Source organism: Tyto alba, unplaced genomic scaffold, assembly GCF_018691265.1.
Source record: "Tyto alba isolate M040663 unplaced genomic scaffold, T.alba_DEE_v4.0 Super-Scaffold_2, whole genome shotgun sequence".
NCBI lineage: Eukaryota > Metazoa > Chordata > Aves > Strigiformes > Tytonidae > Tyto > Tyto alba.
Window position 1 is genome coordinate 38,527,491 of NW_024881282.1, and position 15,162 is coordinate 38,542,652.

The 15,162-nt window shown below is 39.5% G+C and overlaps 1 protein-coding gene across 18 annotated transcripts in view; it reads left to right on the plus strand.

The window, feature by feature from the left end:
- ANKS1B (ankyrin repeat and sterile alpha motif domain containing 1B) overlaps positions 1-15,162 on the plus strand; it is a 437,905-nt gene that overhangs the window by 374,710 nt on the left and 48,033 nt on the right. For all 18 annotated transcript variants that reach the window (XR_004409587.2, XM_033010256.2, XM_033010249.2 and 15 more), the window contains one exon: positions 10,624-10,731. Coding sequence is in view for 14 of the 18 variants with exons in the window: in XM_033010256.2 (XP_032866147.1) it covers positions 10,624-10,731 (108 nt within the window). In the remaining 4 variants the exon portion in view is untranslated. The remainder of the gene's footprint in view (positions 1-10,623; positions 10,732-15,162) is intronic.

Genomic DNA, 15,162 nt, shown 5'->3' on the forward strand with positions numbered 1-15,162 from the left:
AGATAATGATGAATTATTTTCATAAATCAGTGAGGACAGAACAAGAGCTAGAGAAGAGACAATTTAGGTTAAATATTAACGAAATAGTAATTCAAAAATTGTGGTAGTTAATCGTTGGGTTAAGGATATTTTCTAAATTATAATACTTAGAATTATAAAAAGGCATGACCAGACACTGGAGAGATTCTTGACAACATTAAGAAGGTTTGGGAATCGTTATAGATGTGTTTTGGGACCTCTGACATTGCAATGTGGAGCAGCTGTCCTGCAGTTAGCTGCATCCACAGGTCTGCTAAGTCATTTTAGTTTCATGCAGGTCCAAAAATCCCCTTGTGTATCACACTTTGCAAAATAAGGACTGCTGGTGTTATTACTACTGATGGGAAAAGTGGGGAATGAAATCCTTGGCATTGTCTTTCCTTCTTTTGACTTTATTGCACGGGTTGGATGGGCCTAAGGTAAAGAACAAGAAAAACAAAGCCTAAGCCGTGGAGATTAGGTTTATATTCTTTTTGACATTCCCTTTGAAGAGAACTTTCCTTTTTCAGGACCTTTTGAAAAGACTGAAGAAAAAAGAGAGAGAGAGCAGAAGTGAAGAAAACATGCTACACTACCCTGTACAAGGAGTCCTGTGCAGCTCTTCTCACTGAGAAAATTCAAATAGAATTTATAGTAAGAAAGCTTGTCCCATGATAACACATTCACTAGTGGGTTTTGCCAGAATGCTTCATAAATAATGTATCTGCCCAAATTGTGGAATTCAAAAAGATACACCCAACTGTATTACTTTTAATTTATAAAATAACTTTCAGGACAACAAGTTTGAGATGACCAAAGCTTTGCTGGTTTTCACTGTTAATGTGAAGTTCAGTTTATCTTTTTTTTAAACTGTAGTACAAAATCAGCTTCCTGTTTGGAGAGCTCTTCAGTACAGCTTGCCCACTCGCTTTGTTCTAATTTGGTTATGTACAAAAATGTTTCTTCCTTAAGCCAGACTAATGTTGAATGTTTAATGAAGGAATCTGCATAAGAAGATGGGTATGATCTGAATGGCCTTGCGGTTTCAATTTATCTCAAATCACGCAGACAGTAGTTTTTTATGTTGGAATTTGTCGTGTTGCTCAGAGGCACAAGGGAAGAACTTACTTGAGCTATTGACAGATGAATATTTTTGCCACTTTATTTGTATCCTTTTGTAACCCCACTTTTTGATGGTGTTCCTTCCTGCTCTTACCTCAAGGCATGAAAGAAAAAGATATTTTGAGAAATGCTTTTGCTCTCCCCTTGCTGCCCCTGGCAGAGTTAATCCAGCCATCCTGCTGTGCTCATAGAGCCTGTTCTCTCCCACCCACGGTGCTTCTTCCTCACAGATTAAGAGTCAAAGTACAGCATGATGCCGGCTCTGCCTATGATGTATGATTCTGTTCTGCTGTGGTGGCCATTGCCTTTTTTTAAGATAGTAGTAGTGTTGCGACAGTTGTGATAGCATAAAGGGTATAAATGAGGTGAGGATGTAAGAGAGAACTAATAGCTTTTTTTAAAGCCATATCGTGTAGTTGGAAAATGGACAAGATGTGGGGTTCAGAATCTGACAAGCAACATCACAGTCCAAACCGAATGTGGGTTAGACAAAATTGCTCTTAATTTATTATAATTATGCTAATCAATTAGACTACCTGAAAGAAAACAGTAGATTACTATAGCTGCAGCTGAGATGAATTGTTAGCTTTTACATGTGTAGTAACTTCTTCCATTTGGTGTTAAAGGATGTGATTGATGAAGGTGGAGGGAGGTGTGAAACATGGGGAGAGGGGATGATACCATTTATTTCAAGCTGTGATTTTCTTCCAGAACCTGTAATAATTTTTTTAATGAGTTTAATTAAATAATTGTTTAATGAGCAAGGGCTGCAAATTGGGATAGTATAGGACAACTGGGAAAATAAGTTGATGGAGGACCTTTTTATTTACTTATTTATTTTAATTTATTTTTATTGTAAGATTGTATGTCATGCCATAAGCTATATTGAAGTTGTCGGTCATTCAAAGTTTATTCTTTTGGGGAGTGTCTTTGCTGAAAGAAAAGTGATGAAATTGATCAGCTGGCTGTTGCTGCAGGGCAGGTAGAGTGATGTTTGAGGACCCTCTTTACTTCATATCATATATGTAGGTGCATTTTTCCTGTAAAGTAATGAAATTAAGATGATAGGGGTGACATCCCTGGGCAGCGTAACACATGGTACCAAAACCAGAGTCAACGGCACCTATGCTAGCACACACAATGTGTGTTTTACTTCATTCAGTGTGCCGAGTACAGTCAAAGAAAGCTGTGTGGCCGAGGCTAAGCAGCTGCTCTACAGTAGGGTGAATCAACACTGATTATTGATAAGACAGAAATAAGAAGAAAAACATTTTTCATGAAATGGCTACCCTGTCTCTGACAGGTTTGTTCCAGTCCGTAGGGGGAAAATGGCAGACACCTGGCAGACAAACTAGAAAACTAAATTTAGTAACTGCTGCATACTAAAACGCATAGGCTCATAAACCGTGGTTTCTGGTTTTAGCATTCTTCACAGATTTTTTTCTTTTTTTTTTTTTTTTGTTACGCTAGCTGTCCTCTTCTTTTGGGAGGTCCAGTGTGAGAAGCTGAGATTTCACTGTGGTGGATGCATCCCACGTTTGGCTTGCACTGCTGTAAGCATAAGCAGCCCCTGAAGAGGAGTTTTCCACCCCTTCCTCTTTCCCCCATCCTTGGTCATACTTTCCTGCCTGTGTATTTTTGCCAGTGTTAGCTCTTCTGTGGTCAAGGAAGGAAGCAGATGAGGAGTTGGTGGTACCGAGAACTGCTCCCTGCCTGCCTCCCAGATCCGTTTTTAAGGCGGGTGGGATCCATGGGAGGTTGCTCTGCTGCAGCTGCTCCTGCTCTGCAGCCCAGCACCCCTCCAGTCAGACTGAACACTGGTATTTTCTTCTGCAGATCTTTCTTGCAAGGAAACCCCTCCATGCAGGTTTTATGAGACTTACAGGACAGTTCACCTGTACTTTGTCAGTGTATTGGGATGGGTTGTGTCCTTAGCATCACGCTCTCGATTCATACTAGTAGATTACTGCCATTGCCAGTGAACGCTTTGTATCAAAGGCTACAAACACCTTGCACTTTTTTATCTTTAGGATTCTTTTACAGGTATTCCCTTAAAGAAATTGATAAATATTAATGATAGCAATAGGACAACAATATACAATCAAGTTTGTCATTCTGGGATATTTAATACTTCATAGAGGATAAGTATATTCTGGATTGCTGTGTGTGGCATTCTGTGCAAACCACTCCATAGCACAGCCTGAATGCAAGCCGTAGGTAGCCTCTCTGCATGGATTTGGCTTGAACTAGATATTCAATATTCACGCGTTTAATGTGAATGTTTTACAATACAGAAAAATAGTTTCATTAAACAGAAAATGCTTTAATACAACAATAATTAGATCTCCATGCATACAGCTGGTGACTTATAAGCATACTAGGAAACTGAATGTGTGCTAAATAATCTCTTAACAACATATGTTCTGATGTGTGGTCCCAGTTCTCCTGTCCAGTATTTGGCTTTTCTTTCGGTATGTTGAAGACATTCTTTCTGTAGTCATTGTGTATCTACAGGATCATGATGATTAAAAAATGAAAATGCATTGAAGGACCTCCATTAAATTGTACTATTAGAAGGAGATACTTAACACCATCTTAGGGTTTTTTCATTATTTTTACTGCCATTTTTATCAGAGTATGTAATTGCAATATGTAGAAATAAACAATCAATTTTCAATTCCAGTATATTAATATCTGTATAATTAAATGATATTGTTCTTATATAACAGAGCTTACCTTTTGATGACTGCATTAGGTGTAACTGTGAGATAGAACAATCTGCATTTTTACTCCAAGCAGCGAATGGCTTTTTGCTTCTTCTGGTATTATGAAAACACTCATTACTGTATGTTATTAGAAAGCTTGAGTGTGTAGACAAATGTGTCCCATTCTTTAAAGAGGCTTGAATGTTTTGGTTTTTTTTTTCCTTTTGCTTGGAATTAAGTCCATGATGAAATTGAATCAAGATCAGAAAAAGGATCAATTCTAGATCTGTTAAATTTTTCTATGGAGATTTGTATTTTATCTCCTGTTTCTTGTTACACTAGCTGTATTTCATGCTTGTGTACAGATTAATGTGCTTTGCTGATAATTGCATATTAAAAATAGATAAATAAATTATTAGCTTGTTATGAAATGTGTTGTAGTACCAGTAACTGTAATTATAATTTATCTGCTATTTAAATAATCCTGCAAAATACTGTGGAATAACATATTGGCATTGCAATTGCTGTGTCGTAGTGCTGTATGATTAACATTAAAGACCTCAAGGAGGTTGGCCAGGAATAACACTCCTCATCCCTGTGACCACACATTTTCCAGATCTAATCTGAATTGGTGACTTGACCTGTCATTAGTTCAAACACATAGCTGGAAATGCAAGTCACCAGTGGCGGGAACAATCTAAGAAGTCTATCCTCTAGGACTCAATTTGGGAAGGTATTCCACCTTTCAAACTGACCCATATTTTTTTCACTTACTGCCTGTGAAAACAGGAGTGTTTTCACTTCATATAGTGGTCTGCTTAGTTCTTGCTATTTGTCACATAAATAATACTTTCAGTCTTGTCTTAGAATAGGTAATTGTTACTGTAATAATCTTTGTGTTTGTATGTATAAAAGACTTCCGGGATTTTTCATTTATGGGGTTTTGAGCCTTATGTAATAAAAATGCACATATGTAATCCTTGTTATTTCATCTGAGGCTTGCAAAATAGTTAAACTGTATTTTTTTTTTTTAAAGGCCATGGTTTTAACTTTTATTAAAAATTTGTTTTTAAAAAGTGGTTCAGCATGTAGCTTTAGACACATCCTTAGAAGGTGAAGTGGCCAGGTCTCAGTATTGGCCAAATCTTGTTTCATTGTATTTTCCTGATTTTTACTAGTGAAAAATTTTTCCACTAAAATATTAAGGGTTGTCGGTTGCAAGCACAAAGTTACAGTTACTTTTTCTTATCTTCAGTGAATCCCAAAACACTAGCACCTGATATTTTCAGTCAGCCAATTCTTAAACTAGTGAGAATTTGGAAAACATTTTAATGACAAAAATGGCTTGTCTGGCAAAGACAGGACAAAAATTCCAGCAGCATCAGTAGTACCAAAGGCTGTCCTGTGAACTTCTGCAAAAAATAATAAATCTTCACCCATCCAAATCTGACCTCGGATGTCAGCAGCTGAACAAATTTGTAACAACACTGCTCTGGCAGCGAGTAGTGTGCAGCAGTGCAGCTCAGAGGAGTGTAACAACCCAGGATTCAAAATTACTGTTACTTGGAGAAGACTCTTGGCCTTTGGCTTCTCCGTACCATTAAACTGGAGATCTGCAACTGAATTATATATTTGATGGGATGGGACACACACGCACACACACACCCCCCAAACAAACATCAGTTCCTCATGATAACATGAAGAAACAGGACTTACTAGTCAGCCATCTGTCCTTGTGAAATGCTGTCACCAAGACAACTGACATCTGTTTCCAGTTGAATAATTAATTCAGGGGAATAATGGTGCATATTTCATATCATTATGATATGAAATCATAAGTCTCCTACAAGTCCCTTCATAGGCATAATAAACAATTGTTTCCACTGCAGTTGTGGAAGCCAGGGAAGTCTTGCATATAGCAGACTTGCAGCAGGTCTCTGATCTGCAGGGTCTGTTGGAACCTCTCTGCTTTTACCTGCCTGCTCTTCGCTGGGTGGTCAGGGCTCTACAGGAAAACCCCTGCGCTGTTAAAAATGGCAAGGGTTTATGATAATTTATGGTTGGAAGGAATCAGAAGTTGTAGTCAGAATGAAAATGTGTATAGTGTCCCTATGTAAAAAATGCATCAGAAGTTTAATACGGTTTGGACTGGATTTTGCTGTGGCAGGTACTGGTAAGCCACCGGGCATTCATTATCGCAGCTGATTCAGGCATATTTATCTTCCAAAATATGCCAATTATTATACCATGTAATCTTGGTCAGTGTGTGGTATATGGAATCTTTTGCTTTTTTTTGTTTGTTTGCTGTGGGTTTTTTTGTTTTAATTATTAACCACTGACAGCAGTTATAGGGATAGGATTTATAAAAGCAGTTGTCCATGCTGGGAACTTATATAGCAAGTGTATTTAATCCTTTTTCAGTTAAACCAGTCACAATGATCAGGTGAGCTGCACTGGTTGGTCTGGGCTCACTTCCTGGCTGTTCTGGTCACTGCCATGTTTTAGGATTAGCCCTGCGGGGTGGCATTGTGGCAAGAAAGTAGTATTATGTACAGAAATAAGAAGTTCACACCTTGTTGGCTTGCATTTACTATTTTTTCTTCTTAAATTCTGAAGTGTCTGATGCTGCTACCAGAGAATCACTAGTACTGTTCTGATCACTTTCTAGTTTTCCACTTTGTAGCTAGTTCCTAGTGTCTGCTGCTACCTGTTTAGTCCAGACCACTTGCACAGCAGCCCTGCAGAGAAGGACTTGGGAGGTGTTAGTGGATGGAAAACTGACAATGAACCAGCAACGTGTGCTCGCAGCCCAGAAAGCCAACCGGTGTCCTGGACTGCATCAAGAGAAGCATGACCAGCAGGTCAAGGGAGGTGATTTTCTCCCCCTGCTCTCATGAGACCCCACCTGGAGTACTGTGTTCAGCTCTGGGGCCCCCAACATAAGAAGGACATGGACCTGCCTGAGCAGGTCCAGAGGAGGCCATGAAGATGACCAGGGGGCACCTCCCTCATGAGGACAGGCTGAGAGAGTTGGGGTTGTTCAACCTAGAGAAGAGAAGTCTTGGGGGAGACCTTATAGTGGCCTGCCAGTACTTAAATGGGGCCTACAGGAAAGCTGGGGAGGGACTCCTTATCAGGGAGTATAGGGATAGGATGAGGGATAACAGTTTTAAACAGAGAGGGCAGATTTAGATGAGATGAAGAAATTCTTTCTTGTGAGGCTGGTGAGACACTGGCACAGGTTGCCCAGAGCAGCTGTGGCTGCCCCCTCCCTGGCAGTGTCCAAGGCCAGGCTGGACGGGGCTGGGAGCACCCTGGGCTGGGGGAAGGTGTCCCTGCCCATGGCAGGGGGGTGGAACTAGATGATCTTTAAGGTCCCTTCCAACCCAAACCATTCTACGATTCTATTATTGTACTAAATTTAGCCTGTTCAGTAGCTTTTCAGATTATTCCAAAAGAAAGGGAATTGATATCTCGAATTACAGTAATCTTTATAATACTTATTAAAAAAAAATACATTAGAATACTTATAAAAATATAGTATTGGATCGTATTATTGAATCAGAAGAAAAGATCAGGCAGTAGAATGTTGCAGAAATAACGTTCAATTTTAGACGGAATAACTTGTTAATTCCAGCATCTGCACATATATAGTCATCAGGGAGTTACTGGGCTATATATGTTTGGTTTTTTTAAAACATCTGTCGACTAAGTCAGAAATCTAAATGCAGAGTATAACATTGGTTATATTTGTGGGCTTCTTACGTTTCCTAGTAGAATTTCATTTTGTATGTTAATCATTTGAGAATATGGAGGTAAAAACAGGATTAAATCTGTGTGCATGTATTCTTTGGACAAATGACTTGCCCCATTCTCCTTTAATTGTATTACAGCGTCAAATATAAGCAAATATATGCAATGGAGTTGTGTTATTTTTGTCTTGGGTATCCTACTGTTGGTATGGAAAGAGGCATGTCATCTACATGCTTTTCTTTTGTTCCAGTAATGAAATAACAGGCTGTGGAGAGCCTTAAGCTACTCCGAACAGTTTTATGACATGTTATAGCTGATTCCTGCAGCCACGCTGCAAAGCTCATTTCATTGTCATATATTAAGTAGGCTACAATCCATTTGACAAAATGCTTCACTGCATAGCACTTCAGAGAATTGTGTTGTCTGTCCTTATAGTTCGGTGTTACTGTGTTCGCTGTTACCTGGTATATATAAAATATTGATGGGGAATAACCTGTGGGCTAAATAAGTGCAAGACTTTTAGCGGTTATCTGATATACGACATTAATATATTTCTAAGATACTTCTTTAGGCAACTTTACCACTGCACACTGTTGACCTATATTTGTGGTATTTGACATTTTTTGATAAACACCGTCAAGTATAATCCATCATGGAACAAGTTTTCAGCGGTTCAGGGTGTTTGTTAAACTCTCCTAACTCAAATATAGAAGTGTTTCAGAAAACAGTATTTTATGTTTGTGAGTAATAGGTTTTCCAAGTAAGAAACTTAGTAGAGAGTCCATTTCCAGAAGAATACAACTGTCTTCAGATAACAGAGTATGTGGTCCAGATGACACTGGGCTACACCTGCCTATTGGCTGAGGACCGTATGTTTCTGTAGGTTGCATCTTTAAATCCCTACCACTTCAGATTTGGAGTAGGGATTTTAATGGAAAAACAAAATGTAGAATAAGCTTAGCAGCATTTACAGTGTTTAAGGATTTGTATTGCTTTCAGATTGAGCAGTTTCTGAAGTAATGTAACCATTTAGACCCATCTGCTGATCTGTTATGTGCAAAGTCCCTCAAGACTCGTGTCCTTTTCTCTCCTGTTGTTCAACAGCCCTGTGAAGTCAAAGAGAATTGCTTTGTGTGGTTTGATATAGCTAAGAAGATAGTCAAGCGCTGAGGACATCGAAACAACCCAAGAACTGTAGCTTGACTTAAAAATCTCTGGGTACATGCTCTTGGTGATGGGGAAGCATTATGAATGAAGCAAGTTCACTGAAGTGCATTACCTGAGTAATGCTTAAAGCAGCTGTAGTTCATTCACACGTTTCATATAGTTAAATATGGAGATAAACTGTGGACCCTTCTGTTTAACATTCAATGTAAACTGAATTCATAATTAAGTCTCCTGCATGCCTCCAGCGTTTTTGTGTGTGCTATGCTGTCTCGGCTTCACTTGTGCTTCTTCAGATCTAGACTAATAGGAGAGCACATCGCAAGCTAGTGGGACTCTGCAGTTTGTGTCTGCTGTTGAACTTCAGGGTCTGCAGCAACCCTGAAAGCTGCCTTGTGGAGAAGGGCCTCAATCTGTTCCGTGTCATAGCCCATTGCTTTGTAGCTGTGGGCAAACAAGATGTTCTTGATGTTCAAGAATATCAGATGGCACAGAGACATCCAGCAGAGGACCTGTGGACGAATTCATGTGCCCATGGATAGGCAGGAGTTCACCCACCAGAATAATGATGGCAGGTTGCTGTACCATATCCTGAGATACTGGACCTAAGAGATGTCGTAGGGGAGTTGCTGGGATTTGGGTTTTGTTTGTTCTCATGAATGGTAGTTCTTGGTGATACTGCTTAAACTGAGCTAGTAGTTCACTTAAGAGGTAGCATATTCAGGGTTTTTTGGGGACTACTACTTTTCTAGGTTGAGTGAGAAATTCCTCTCGGCTGAAGAGTGTTGACACACGGTGATCCTAAATATAGTGGGAAGTACTGTCTTAGGAGAAGGAATGGAGGCAGCTCTGGTGTATGAAACCATATACGCAGTCTGAAAGAGTTACATGAGGACACTGCTGTTTGCAGAGCACAGGCTTGCTTCTACAATTAGGTCTGCTTTACACTATGAAGCCATTGTAGCCATTAAAGAACAGCATTGAAATACTATTTTTTTTTCCACTAATGCTTAATTTTCCAACTTGCTGCTTCTGTCCTCTCTGCTTTCCTGGAAGCAGTGGTGGTTTTGTACATGGCACGGACACAGATACAAGTGGGGAGTAGTTGTGATAAATTTGGACCACCATTTTGGCAGTGTTCTTGGCGTTTGGACAAGCACAAGGTATTTGAACCCTGTCCACTGATGGACGTATTTGTGTGCAACAGATTTTTTTTCATTGCATCCGATAAAAGTAATAGACCTCCAGGACAAAATTTGTCCATCCCATGTTTCTTATGCAAGGATGATTCTACACGATAATGCAAAATGTACGTATTGTTTGGAGATTACCCATGAATGGCATGGTGAATAGATTTAAAAGTAATAACATTTATTTATCGAGCCATTCCTTTTCTACCTTCTTGCCCTCTCTAGGCATTTTCTGGCTGTTACTCAATGTCTTCCTCATCCATCCCATGAATCCCTTTAATCTTCATCACTCACTGTTTTCCTGCACCTCTACATTTCCTTCTACAGTCTCCTCCTCCCCTTCCCTTGTTTTTGCTCCTGCTCTGGTCCCTTCTGTTCCTGTTTATTTTCCTTTCCACCTTACTCATTTCTCAACCAATTTTTTTTCTTTCAGTTCTCCACATCTATACCTGCTTTGGTTTCTTCTTTCATTTTACAAGGCGTTTCATCTGATCTCATATCTTATTTTCTCTGCTGATTGTTTGCCTTGCACTGCTCTCGGTCTGCTTAGTCTGTGTAGTGGACTAAGGTGTTAAAAGGTTTAAAGATAAAATGGCTTCACTCTTAATGGATCTTCATGTAGTGATTTCAATGTGTTCTTCTTTAATGAGGCATTTTTGTTATTATTTCAGGTCTTAAAAATTAGTTTGATTGGCCACAGGAAGCGTGTTCTGGCATCTTTGGGAGACAGGCTTCACGAAGATCCTCCTCAGAAACCACCTCGGTCAATAACCCTCAGGGTGAGTCCCCATGAAAATTTGTTTGCATTTCTCAAAAAGTCAGCAAGCATTTCATAACATTCACATGAAAACAGGAGCTGCTTCAAGCGGGGTTCAATCTACCTCACTTCAGAAGTTTACAGCGCAGACAGGCTGACCTGCTCAGTCGCACCTCCCTGTATAGCCAGCGGAGATAAACTGACATTTTTACAGCGTGATTCGTCTGACCTCTTTCAGATGTCTACCTTAAGATGAGATAAGTAGTATCTTAGAATTATCAGCTTATCTTCTTTACTAAAGAAACAAGCTCAGGACCAGGTGTGTACAAGCTGCACGTCTACATATGCCCACAGGAATCCCAGCCCAGCCAATCCATATTGCAGAAGGAGAGTTACCATTTTCCTTTCATGTTTTCAAATGCTTGCACTTACTTTTCAGACGTATGCTTTATGCTTTCTTTCAAGAGAGACTCAAGATACTTGAGATACAAATGCCATTAAGATGTTTCCGTGTATCAAAAGTTTAGTCGTGTTCTTAATTTTCATTCATATTCCATCTTTCAGAAACCTTGTTGCAATGTCCCTTGGGGTTTTTCCACACTTGACCAGATTTAATCTCTTGTTACACCACCTTCACTCAGTTTCTCCAATCTAATGCCTTTGCTTCTTTGCTGTCTGTTACCCTTATCGAGTTGTGGTCTGATGACCTGTTCCTACTGTGTTCTCTCCAAGGGAGTTCATATCAATACTTTTTATTTTGATATTTTGGGTCACACCTTTTGCATTTGATTGGATCTCATTATTTTCATGGGCCTGCGTTTCTGACTGGAATCTCATTTGGGACTAAATTTCCAAATGTCAGGGAGTGTCTGTGCTCACAAGTTAAATTTCCTAATGTAAAGAGAAATAGAGAAAGACAGAATGAGGGCTTATTTTTATATACACCAAAAATTTCTGTGACCAGCCTGTTTCATCCTACTTATTCTCAGATGCTACATATAGACATTTTAGATACCCCCCCAAATTCAACCTATTCCTAATGCCATGTTGAAAAAGGTCTCACAAGACTATAAAATCCTGCTCTAAGGCATATTGAACAAATGTATGGATATTTTTCTTGTATTTCATTTTTTATGTATTATGTGAATGATTCCTGATGCATGGCAGGTGTTAAAACACTCCCAGGAAAGAGGAATCATTTGCAAGTCTCATTTTTGCTCAATACTTTTAGTGCTTTGGACTGGGGAATTATTCCCTCTTCAGCAGGTGGGAAGTTTTCTGCAGCCCATGTTATTGGATAGGACTCTATATTCTCAGTTAATAGTGAAGAGAAAACTGAATGTCCTCCATCTGTAGTCGAAATGATAAAAAGTAGTGTGCCACTTTTAGCTTGAAAATTGTTTTAAATAAACTGCCGCTGCTACAAGATCAATTTATATAAAATCATAGAATGGAAGGGTCCTTAAGACCCTTGGTTGGAAGGGACCTTAAAGATAATCCAGTTCCAACCCCCGTGCCATGGTCAGGGACACCTTCCACTAGATCAGGGTGCTGTAGATCAGTAGAAAACATAGTTTGTTGTCTGAAGAGTCTACTTTTAAGGTCTCAGTGGTGAACTTACGCACGGCTAATGCTTTATCTTTTTTGACTCTTTTTGTATTAGCTTTTAAAATATTTCAAAGGAAAAAAATGGTTATATATTGAGGAAAAGCAAGAAACATTAAAAATATACACAAAGTATGCTATTCCCACAATAGCTGTGTACTAAGGAAAAGTTATTTTGACTTTGAAAGCTAGAAAATGTTGGATCTCAAGTTGCCTATGCAATCTTGCTTTCCTTCCTTGAGTGCATTATAATCTTTAATTACAGGACCAGTTGCCATGTTATCCATGAAACCCCAGCCTCATCTTGTCAGCACTGGAGGCTGGAATTTAAATTGAAGGAACAACAATTCAGGCTGAAAATTTGAAGAAGCAACGCTACAATAACAATGACAGCTTAATACAAGAAGTAATTCACTAGAGGGAATTCCTGGTTTCAGAAACTGGTTAGACAAACATCTGTGGGGTATGAGGTGTGCCTAGGCAGCCTGGGGAGGGATCTCCTAAGCTCCCTTCATGCCTTGACCTGCATGGTTCCAGCTTTGTGACCAGCAGGACTGAGATGTGGGGATGAAGCAGATTTCAGTAGTGAAATATATGATTAGGCATCCCTGCAGGGCATGTATCCATGCATTCACAACAGAGTGGAAACATGATATGAATACCTGGTGACTAACAGTAGCATGGTACTGAGGACATGATAGCACCTGCGTGGGCATCCATGCCTGGTGTGCAGGTTTGGTAAGGAGATGAGAAAGTGGGTATGGAGTGAGAAGGAGGAATGAAGAAAGAATGGGAGAGAGACTCATGATTAAAGGAATAGTTGTAGTCATGAAAATACAGATTCACACCTGCTTTTGCCCACAAAGCCCTTGGATACCGCTTGGTAAGTTATTTAGGTAATTGCCTCATAAACAGTCACTAATTATATGTTACCAACATTTTGCGTTATTTGACTGGAGTCTGGAGTCTGATTTATACAAGTGCTGAGCACACAGTGCTGGAAATTAGATCAATAGAAGTGGGGTTTTGAATACCAGCACTTGTAAAATCAGGCAATAGATATTGTAATTGGGCATCCAGAGTAGCTGGTATTTTTTAACCTTTGTCTGTGTGTCTCAGGTCCCCCACACTGAAGTGGTGATTATAAAATGCCAGAAGTCACAGGATGTTGTGAAAATAAATTGATTGACATTTGTAAAGCACTTATGAGCATCATGAAAATGACGATATTAGTCATCCTGTCTTCAGAGAAGGATTTGAATAGAGTTTAGGGAAGGGGCTTGGGGCCACAAAATGAGGTGAGAATGAAATACTGACTACACGATAACTAATGATAACACAGTGCTGAGTATATGACAACATGCTGCACAGTTGAGGATCCATCTGTGCTGTGAAGGACAACTTTGAGAAAATAGCATAAAATCATACAATCACATACTGTTCCATAATGCAGAGGCACCATAATTCTTTTATTTCTTGACTTTGTAATTCCTGTCTGTATTGCCTTGCCAGCAATCTTCCGATATAGATCTCAGTGAATTTCCTCTGTATATGCAGTTTGATAAAATATGAAAAGCTCGATGAGAGGTGGAATCTGTACACGGTCATCTGTCACTTTGATGTGCTGATGGCCATATCAGTCTACTAACAGTGGGTGAATTGTGATTCGGATCAGAGAAAGGTTGCATAACTGGCTGGAGGGGCAAGTAGCAGTCATTAGAAAGGATCTTGTTTGGTGCCCCTGTACTCAGGTTATTTTCAGGACAGAGGTGTCTGCACCATCTAGTCAGAATCGGGGTGGAATAGCTGCGGGTAGGCTTTAGACATTACGCCTTGCCAAACCTCCTGAGTGTGTGCAGATTACAGCTTTTCAGAAGCTTTTAACTGGGCCAAATGTAGGTGGATTTTTCTGAAGGAGGGAAAAAGACTATTCCTAAGAGGAAAACACTCCCTTCTTTGCCCTGGGGAACATCAAGTGCTTGTCTCGGATCATAGGAAAGCTAGAGAATTAAAAAAAAAAAAAAAAAAAAAAAAAAAATAAAATTCTCAGTCTATTATAATTTACCAAACAACTATGTATCCCTGATTTTAGTCAACCAACATGGAAAATGCTAACCCATTACTGTGATTTCAAGGAATAATGTCAAGTAGACTCCTACATTTCAAATATTAACAGACGTTACTATCACTTGAATGCATACACAGAATTGCAACTTTCTATTTGGAAGAGATTACAGTGCTCTGATTTTTTAGACCAGATCTTCTTTCTTAACAGCATGGAGTAAAGTACCTTGATGCTTTTCAGAATTAGGTTTGCTTCAATGTAATTGTGCATGAAATATCCACTTTAATTCTTACTTTAACTAAAAAGGTTTTTTTACCCTTCATGCACACTGGAGCAGGTCTTTGCTTCCTCTCATTGTGTAGTATCTTCAGGTCTGTTCTTGTTGTTCAGTATTGAAATATAGTGTTACAGCAGTAGGTAATTTAGACAAGGTTTGCACAGTGCGAAATAACTTATCCTTGGAGAAATCTCCAGTGTCAGAGAAATCGAGCCTAGTAAGCTACATCATACGAGAAGAACATGTTTCACCATGCAGTTGCAATGACTGTTTTCCAGTCCGCACGGGGTGGTATGTGCGCAGGCCGCCTGGCCAGTACACTCTAGTTCTGCTCCTGCTGGTTGCACTCTCCAAGACAGTGTTGAAGGGTGGATATGGGCAGCACCAGCGTTTGTAACTGGTGTTCGAACAAGTGGTGTGATGTGCCTGGGAATACGTGTTTCCAAACATACGTACAGTGGCTGGCTGTAAGCGAGCGGTGTGGTGTGTAAAATGTATGATCAGGA